This window comes from Diaphorina citri, unplaced genomic scaffold (assembly GCF_000475195.1).
Source record: "Diaphorina citri unplaced genomic scaffold, Diaci psyllid genome assembly version 1.1 scaffold254, whole genome shotgun sequence".
NCBI lineage: Eukaryota > Metazoa > Arthropoda > Insecta > Hemiptera > Psyllidae > Diaphorina > Diaphorina citri.
Window position 1 is genome coordinate 133,275 of NW_007377691.1, and position 9,974 is coordinate 143,248.

General features: G+C 40.8%; 2 protein-coding genes across 2 annotated transcripts in view; both read left to right on the plus strand.

Moving 5' to 3' along the window:
• The first annotated feature begins 487 nt into the window (after positions 1-487).
• Positions 488-2,658, plus strand: LOC113466356 (protein D2-like). The gene is made up of 4 exons (XM_026821677.1): positions 488-506; positions 1,215-1,355; positions 1,948-2,026; positions 2,458-2,658. Exons 1-4 carry the CDS (start codon positions 488-490, stop codon positions 2,618-2,620), a joined length of 402 nt encoding a protein of 133 aa, XP_026677478.1. The 3' UTR covers positions 2,621-2,658.
• Positions 2,659-4,379: 1,721 nt separating this feature from the next.
• Positions 4,380-9,974, plus strand: part of LOC103506676 — a 17,892-nt gene continuing 12,297 nt past the window's right edge. The window contains exons 1-4 of the mRNA XM_008471070.2: positions 4,380-4,720; positions 7,830-8,044; positions 8,682-8,820; positions 9,269-9,466. Coding sequence (XP_008469292.2) covers positions 4,627-4,720; positions 7,830-8,044; positions 8,682-8,820; positions 9,269-9,466 — 646 coding nt within the window. The 5' untranslated portion in view covers positions 4,380-4,626. The remainder of the gene's footprint in view (positions 4,721-7,829; positions 8,045-8,681; positions 8,821-9,268; positions 9,467-9,974) is intronic.

The following is a 9,974-nucleotide window of genomic DNA, read 5'->3' on the forward strand; positions in this document are numbered from 1 at the left end:
AATTGTTAGGTACCTACTTGAGCAGATACCAATCACACATAATCATGTAATCAATTCTTCTTTCAATGATCCGTAGCGCTGAAGACTGATAAATTGAATGTAAAAAAAAAAAAATACCAATTTAAATTATTTACCCTAAACAGCAAGGCCATGTGTGACCTATCCAAATAAATATTAAAATTGATTCTGTTAAGCATGAATGATGATTTGCACAAAAGTTGTTCTTCAACTAATACACTACACTAAATTTCATGACTTGACTTGGACTCGAACCACCAACCTTCAATATCCATCCCGCTAATCAGTAAAATCTTTGAGGTTGGTGGTGCATTCAATGCATTGCCGATGGCAGTATCTGACCTTAATCTATAGAATTTATGATCTATGTCTGACCTGTATTTTCATTCTTTTGATATCTTAGTAATTATATTTATCTGATTTTCTAGTGCAAATATTAGAATATATCTGTAGTTGAGTGGTCAAGAACATGGACTGTGGACCCAGAGGTGGCCCGTTCTAATCGCGGCCGGGGTGTAAAGTCTAATTATCTTGTCACATCAATTCACATCAATATAGGAGCACTATTTTGTTTTGTAAGAGACCACTGAAGATAGGCCGCAGAAAATTTAACTGCCAGACAAGAGACATTGTATGGATCAAATTTCAAATAATAATAATAATACATTTAATCTTTCATTGAGAGGACTGACTTTGGGCACAGTGGCACCATTGACAAAGCTAAGAGATCATATGTATACCTTTTGAATCCCCAAATCCTCCAGTCAACAACCTCATGTTGACTCCTTGTTGATTCATTTTGCACGCTTTTTATGCATCTGCACTTGCGCAGAAGCTCTATGTCTCTCGTCAGATGAGCGAAAAAGGACACAAATAGCTATGCTCCCCAATAAGGTGCTAGGCTAGTCTAGATGTAGGTCAATACAAGAGTAGCAAAAAGTATCCCTTTGAAATACACTGTCGAAATACGTTCGCACTTCGCAAAATTTTCGTCAAATCAGAGAACCGAATCAGAGACCTCCAAAGCACGCCTGTTACCATTAGGTCAACTGTGCTCCGATGTTTTGACCCTCTGTAGGGGTTTAATAATCCTACGTACTAGACTCCACTCCGCACACAAGAAATTTCATCAGAAAAGACCCCCTTTTCAATGTAATGTAATGATAATGACCCTCTGTACGACTTTTCCTCGTCAGCCCCCGACATTCCCACGTTTGAGAACTCCTCCATGCGATATTACCTGCACTCACTCACCATCAACATCCTGGGGAAGGACAAGGATAAGACTGGAGAGGACTTAGTGGAGTACATGGGACCTGCCCCTCACGCTGGCACAGGTAAGAGAACGAGTCAAGGTATCCTTCCTGGAAAGATCTTGAATCAGGGTTTGTTAGGGAGGTAACGAATCCACTCCCGTTGAGCGTTTTCTACCCGAGTTCAGAGGGTTCTCGTGGGGTACTCCGGCTCGTGGAAGGGTTCACAACGAGATTAATCCCACTCGTGGAAATTTGTTACATTGGTTGGCGAAGAAGAGCCCTTTCTCCTACAAAGGCCATACGAGTATCAAGCCTTTCACCACCTACTCAGACAATGACACCAACTTTCGCCTTTATTGCTCTTTAGTGTCCTCACGAAGGGTCTTGTACTTTGAAACTACAAGTTACAGGATAAATCTCCCCTGAGTAAGATAGGTACATGGTTCCATTCAATTGTTTGTTTGTAACTCGTAATACTGTGCTACATGAGCTACATCGCCAGTGCTGAAAAAAAGCTAGGTACATAAAGTAATAATAGGAAAGAAGAAAAGACACTGTAGAGTGTAGAACACATATTCGTACACATAATAATTCTAAGACTACAGCTATACCTTTTGTTATTCTGTTCAATTTGTCCTTCACTGAGTAACTCATTTGGTATGTTATCTTTCAGGTGATCACAGATATATTTGGCTCGTATTCAAGCAGCCCGCATTCCTGAAGGATGTCAAAGAACCAAGAATTAAGAAAGAGTAAGTACCTTGTCATTTCCACTTTTATCTATCTCAGTCATCTCCAGGGTGGGTCTCTCATCATGATGGGCGTGACTCGAATTGGAGTGTCTAAAGCTGTATGTACACACATAGTTGAGGGCTGGGCCGTCTATGTGTGGACACAGCTCAAAAAACCCCAAGAACCACCCGAGTTATTACCTAGTACCCCACACTCTTTCTCTCTCTCTCTCTCTCTCTCTCTCTCTCTTACCATTTCCTATCTTCTGTCGCCTTCTCGTTCTTCCCTTCTGTGATAAAGTCTCTTGGTTTTCTGTCACATGAATTGCTTTTGATTGAATAACGTCTGAAGTTGTATTATCCCCTGGGTTTTAGTTCCATCAAGGGTCTTGCCCAGTAAAACTCTCTCTCTCTCTCTCTCTCTCTCTCTCATATTATCCCCTGGGTTTCAGTTCCACCAAGGGTCGTGCCCAGTACAAGTGGTGGCTCTTCATGAGACATCACAACCTCAGCAAACCCGAGGCTGCCACCTTCTTCTACTCCGTCCATGATGATCATGCTAAGGCACATCATGAGAAGATCCTCAAACTGGAGAACGATGCTATATTCTCCTAGTTTTTCAGTGGATACTAGAAGATCTTCAAGCCAGAGAACGCACCTGTGTTCTCCTAGTTGTCAGTCCATAGACTAACCGCTAGCCGTGGGAACAAGGCACATCATGAGAAGATCCTCAAACTGGAGAACGATGCTATATTCTCCTAGTTTGTCAGTGGATACTAGAAGATCTTCAAGCCAGAGAACGCACCTGTGTTCTCCTAGTTGTCAGTCCATAGACTAACCGCTAGCCGTGGGAAAGCGGATAAATCAACAACAGGTGCCGCACCCCGAGAAACGCTAGACCAAAAATCTAGTAACTTTCAAGCGCAAAACTTAGTTTGCTACAGCAGCAGTAGACTAACCGGTATGACCTGTAATTAGAACATTTGTAAGGTGGAGAATGGCTCTCTTATAACATGGTTCAGTCTGGAGAACAACTCCATTATTCTCATTCTCCCAGTTGTCAGATGACGAAAATCCCGAGACGAAAATGACGAAAGAACGGCAAGAGACTCAGGATTCCCAGGAAAGTCGAGGTTTCAAAAGTCGGTTTATTGGTAAATATTGCCGATAAAACTATCGATATGCCAAGTAGTATATCGCGCATACTTACGACGAAAGACTCGAGAATAGAACGAATGAGGTTCCGAAAGTTCAAGAAGTATTTTTCATCAGGACAGTACAAAATGGGGCATGCGGGACCAAAATGGCTCCTTACTCCTTGTATAATGGCCTAGGACTGGATAGTTCGATAGGCACGAATGATTTGTACAAATAAATTCAAACTATTGTACATAAAGGTATCTCCCAGTTGTCAGATGACGAAAATCCCGAGACGAAAATGACGAAAGAACGGCAAGAGACTCGGGATTCCCAGGAAAGTCGAGGTTTCAAAAGTCGGTTTATTGGTAAAATATTGCCGATAAAACTATCGATATGCAAAGTAGTATATCGCGCATACTTACGATGAAAGACTCGAGAATAGAACGAATGAGGTTGGGAAAGTTCAAGAAGTATTTTTCATCAGGACAGTACAAAATGGGTCATGCGGGACCAAAATGGCTCGTTACTCCTTGTATAATGGCCTAGGACTGGATAGTTCGATAGGCACGAATGATTTGTACAAATAAATTCAAACTATTGTACATAAAGGTACTCCCATTTTGCGTTTTCAAATCTGCTTCAAACCTACATATCTGGAAAGCTTACACTCTCAGCTTTCCATGTGGGTAACTTATGTTTGCTAAAAAGTATCGTAACACCGACTGAGGACCCCAAAAAGGAATCAAGTCATAGTTTGCTGTGATTAATGTGCAGGATTTGGCGACGCTTTTGGCGGAAAAAGCGGAGAAGCGTGCAGGGGACTTTAAGGGACTTTTGAGGTATTATTTAGACTTTAGAGGGACATAAATAAGCACTGAGTGAAGAAAAAAACTCTGTTACTAATTTTTCCCAAGAAACAGCCTCCATTAGTGTTCATTTTCATAACACTTAGCGATAAGCCTGTAGCCGCTTACCCAAAGCAAATTTAATGCTTTGGGTGATTGTCCTACATCTAAATATTGACCAAACAAATTTGCTCCAAACATTTATCTCTCAGATGCTTCATTTCGAAAAAAAGTCGATCAGAAATTGATATTTATGAGTTTTGGACATAAACCGCTTTATGGGACCTGTCCCTGACTAACGTGAATGCCCCTAACCTACCTATAGTAAAAAAAAAAAAAAATGCTTTCTCGTTGTTCTTTTCTCGACAGTCTTTCATTTTCACACCTGAGACCTGCAATAGCATACCGTTCGAGATTATTCAACTGATTACCGCCTCGTAGGAAGAGACTAAATTGACCAGACGCCATTCATTGGTGGACAATTAGAAGTCTTCCACTAAGACATCTACCCGGCTCAAGTGAAAAAACAAGCAAAGACCACTAAAGTGAAACAAAAGTGTAATGGAGTCATTGCATTGTGCTTGACTTACAGCTCCCTCGACGGTTTCTTTTTTTTTTTTTAGTGGAGGAAGTAAAATGGCCAAAATGGGTGAAAAGTGGTTCTATGTGTTGCAAGTGTTTGTGTATATCGTCCTGGAAATTCGAGGTGATGAGGAGGTGGAGTATCAAGGTATGTAAAACAACCTTTTTACCTATACTTAGCTACCTACCCTATTACAGCGGTAAAAAAAGGCTTTCGGTTTAGGTGCTCTTTTTGTCAACATTTATATGAATGCCGTAGGTATACTTGCGTATTATTTGAGTATGCAATATGCAACATGAGGTTACTAGTGGAGATGTAAAATTAGCTTTTTTACTTTCTTGCTTTCTTCTTTGTGGAAACTTCCCAGCCCCGTAAGTTCTTTCCATGGAAATTCTTCCGTTTGAAATTCTTTGTAACTCGTAATACTTTGCTACATGAGCTACATCGCCAGTGCTTAAAAAAAGCTAGGTACATACATAAAATAATAATAGAAAAGAAGAAAAGACACTGAAGAGTGAAGACATATTCGTACACATAATTCTAAGACTACAGCTATACCGCTATACCTTTTGTTATTCTGTTCAATTTGTCCTTCACTGAGTAACCCATTTGGTATGTTATCTTTCAGGTGATCACAGATATATTTGGCTCGTATTCAAGCAGCCCGCATTCCTGAAGGATGTCAAAGAACCAAGGGTATCCTTCCTGGAAAGATCTTGAATCAGGGTTTGTTAGGGAGGTAACGAATCCACTCCCATTGAGCGTTTTCTACCCGAGTTCAGAGGGTTCTCGTGGGGTACTCCGGCTCGTGGAAGGGTTCACAACGAGATTACTCCCACTCGTGGAAGTTTGTTACATTGGTTGGCGAAGAAGAGCCCTTTCTCCTACAAAGGCCATACGAGTATCAGGCCTTTTACCATCTACTCAGACAATGACACCAACTTTCGCCTTTGTTGCTCTTTAGTGTCCTCACGAAGGGTCTTGTACTTTGAAACTACAAGTTACAGGGTAAATCTCCCCTGAGTACAGGGCCATATTTAGGGGGGGCCGAGGGGGCCCGGGCCCCCCCTCGAGCTCGATTTTTCTCCTTTATATTCGACGAAAAGGACTTTGGAATCCTTTTCGGTTAGACAGTAGATATAGGTATGTAGGTACGAACTAGAGAATGTTGCGAAGGTAATAGTACACCATTTGTTCTCAGTAGATATACACTCACCCACAAAATTACTTGGACACTTCGAAAAATGTCCATAACTTCGCTTCTATCTGTTCAATACGAATGATGTTACTAGGGGACATCCGTTTTATTTTCAGAAGAAACCGAAGTGTGTCTGAGAGTTCAATATGAACCTCTGGACCTCTGAGACTCACTCCGGCCTCGTCTGAAAACAAAACATTGGTCTATTGAACTGGTGTCCAATCCATATGCTAGCAAGCATGTTCTAACCGAGTTCTTCGGTGGCGTATGAGCAATTCTGGGGCCCTGTGGGGCCTTTTAACAGTCAAGTTGTTCTCCTTTAAGATTTTTCAGGATAGCAGAATTCTTACTGAAAGGTCTTGAACGAATAAAGGCCATAAAAATGAAACTTAATGAGCACATATGATTGAAAACAATATTTGGGATGTCCCCTAGTAACATCATCCGTATTGAACAGGTAGAAGCGAAGTTATGGACATTTTTCGAAGTGTCCAAGTATTTTTGTGGGTGAGTGTAGATGTTATACCTATACTTAGCTACCTACCCTATTACAGCGGTAAAAAAAGCCTCAACTAGGCTTTCGGTTTAGGTGCTCTTTTTGACAACATTTATATGAATGCCGTACCTATACTTGCGTATTATTTGAGTATGCAATATGCAACATAAGGTTATTAGTGGAGATGTCAAATTAGCTTTTTTACTTTCTTGCTTTCTTCTTTGAGGAAACTTCCCAGCCCCGTAAGTTCTTTCCATGGAAATTCTTCCGTTTGAAATTCTTCCGAAAAAAAAAGCTTTTACCTATTTGCAATATGTCGTTTCCACCTTTATCTATCTCAGTCCTCTCCAGGGTGGGTCTCTCATCATGATGGGCGTGACTCGAATTAGCTGGAGTGTCTAAAGCTGTATACACACATAGTTGAGGGCTGGGCCGTCTATGTGTGGACACAGCTCAAAAAACCCCAAGAACCACCCGAGTTATTACCTAGTACCCCATCCCTAGAAGGCCTGTTAAGCTAACAGCCCGTTACGTTCGATTTGATTTGTATAGGTCTAACAGAGGAGCTGTTAAGCTAACAGGCTGTTAGGGGCTAAAAAGTAGGTTGGTGAAACTCACCATGATCAATGATTTTTTTTCCAACTTTTTTTTTTCTTTCTATACTACTTTCCTAACAGACGTGTGTGGATATCTTGGTTCAGTGACTTAAGTGGTAATTACTGAATAATCGTACGCAGGAGATTTTTATGCGTGCTGACATCTTCAGTGTATGATTATTGACTATCAAGCAAAACTCAACGTATTATTTGCTCAAGGCAATCTCCATCATGAAACACTCAGGTCACCCTCATGACATCAACCTTCACTATATCAAATGATTTGCGCACATTGAAGCTGAACTGCGCACAGTGTCAATCACAACGTATCATGCTCACAATATAACATCATAACAAGAGGTAAAGCATCAAAATCAAGTAAATGAATTATTAATGCCGGCCACTAACTTTTCGACGATCTGACATATGATATACCAAAGACCGTCTGACAGACGTAGACAGACACTCAGTTTTTAGACTGAAGTCGGAATATTTTTCCGCCACAGTAAGCGAGAGTTAGGAATGAAATCTGATGGAAAATTGTACTTAATTAAAGCGATGTGTTTTAGATGGGTTGAAAGCACACCTTTCAGGAAACAAAATTTAATCCAGCAAATAGGCAATAATATCCATCTAACACAATATGTAAAGAGTTCGCTCATGACCTTATATTAGGTACTATATTGTGTAGCATGCATGTGCTACTTGGTAACAGTACAGACTGGAATGGTACAAATGCAAAGCCCATACGACGTAAGGCCCTACGTCCCCGTCTATTTGCAATTTGCGTACATATTTGTAAACTTTAGTACCTATGAAATATATGAGGCCTTTTGTTTACATTGAGGGAGTAAAGGGACTTTTCACTCTCATTCTGGCAGGATTAACAAGGTAGGTAGGTATATTCTATTCTATTCTAAAAGTGAGTTGTATTTATCCATTCCCTAATAATGACGTTAATCACAGGTACCACCCCAGTTGATCCCATCAAGGAGATGTTGGCCAGGTTTGACAAAAGTCCGTGGACCGTCTTCGCCATCGAATCTACCACCAGCTTTCTCGAGAAACAGATGAGACAGTTTCTGGAAGACCATGCAGATTTGGACGACATGGAGCGAGAAATGAGAATTCATGGGATCATTCCTGACTATCTGGATCTGCCCCCTGAGCAACATCTTGAAGTAAGTTCTGAAAGTCAGTGAGTCTCAAACACAAACACATCAAAAGATCTTGGTTGTTGGTAACCCGTCTGCCTTGTAAGCGCTAGGCCGCGGGTTCGATTTCCGCCCGGGGCGGATTTCATCCTGAACGAATCATGTTCGTCCTCGAAACGGCTGGGTTTCTCCTGTCTTGTTTTCCTTCTCTCTTCGATTTCGGGACAATAAGACCTTAGCAGTTACAGTTCCCTCTATCAAACTTCAAAAAAGATCTTGGTTGATTTGGGTCTAGGCCGCGGCGCGGAGATAGCACGTTGAAGTCACCTGTCCCAAATGGATCACTGAAGTTAGGCAACGTTGCACGTAGTTGGTATTCGAATGGGTTATCATCTGAGCAATCCACCATAGCGTGTTGCTGACATTTTCCTGCCCCTCCTTGGGCTGTGTGCGGTTAATGGTAGGAGGCGGGTTGCTTGTCACCAAATGGAGGATAGCAATGGAACATCTAATGCTCTCTATGTAGGTACCTACATTAGACTCATGTAAAATGATCCCCGTATACCCACAAAAGTTGCGAAGAGGCGCTCTGCTTCAACATAAAAATAATAATGATTTGATTGATTTTCGCTTTGCTAATATCCATGTCGTTTGTATATTTCAGGTTCTTCATTATAACAAGGAGTTGGACTACTTGCAACCACTCCACATGGCTGAGATCTACAAACCTACCCTTACAATGGAACTTCCCACTTTACGATACAAAGTCAAGAAAAATGCCACCTATATCCATATGTGTGTGGGTAAGTTATATAAAATGGAATATCTACACTTCAAATAACTCATCATGCTAGGACGAGACTGAATGATAAAATGTCCCTTTACACCTATTAGTTATGCAGGCAAAGCCAAACGAGACAAAGCTAATTTTGAGACGGCCAGCCTAGGTAGCTCAGTTGGTGGCGCGTATGTTCCGTAAGCGCTAGGTCCTGGGTTCGGCTTTTATCCTGAACGGATAATGTTCGTTCTCGGAATGGCAATGGCTGGCTTTCTCCTATCCTGTCTTCATTCTCTCTTAGATTTTGGGACGATAAGACCTTGACAGTTACAGTTTCCTCTATCAAACCTCTTCAAAAAAAAAAAAAAATAAATAAATAAATAAAAATAAATAAATAAATAAATAATAATAATAAATAGGTAAATAAATAAAAATAAAACTTTAGCTCTAACTTTTAATTTATTTACTTCTAGATCCAGATCACATTGTGAGTCGTTACGAGCCAGAGATAGACAGTTCGGATGAGGAACTGTGGCCTACCACAACTGATGACTATGTGGATAAAACGTTCGTTCATTATCTACGAGGCAATATTCCCCATGATAATATAACGTACGGTACAGGTGACACTATTGTCGAATATCTACCACCTCATCCACCCAATGGCACAGGTATGAAGGAGTTTTTTTTTTTTTTTTTGGCTTTAACCTCCTCATTGCCAATGTCCACATCTCCTCTATAATAACCGAATATTGCTTAATTTGCCTAGCCCAGTCATCAGCTCCCATAGTGTAGTGGACGCAATGGTCATGGTCACTGCGCTCCCCTTACGGAGATCCGGGTCTGGCTGGTGGCTGGTGCCAGCATGGTAGGTAAACATTGGATATTAGGATTATTGAGATATTTTGAAAGGAAAATCTTACAATACCGCAGGCAGCACCAAAAATAATTTCATGCAATGGAGGAGTTGCAATTGGGAAAATATTTTTAATAAAAGGTCGATTCCTGCGTAAAAAGTTGTGAAAAATGCAAATCTGAGGTCAAAACTCCGAAAAAGTAACTTTAAAAGGTCGAAAATTCAATTTTTAATAGCCGTTCTAATGAAAAATTTCAAAGAGTTGTGACGTCAGATTTCACGTCAAAATGCGCAGAAACGCTTGCGCACAAACAAACGAAGCG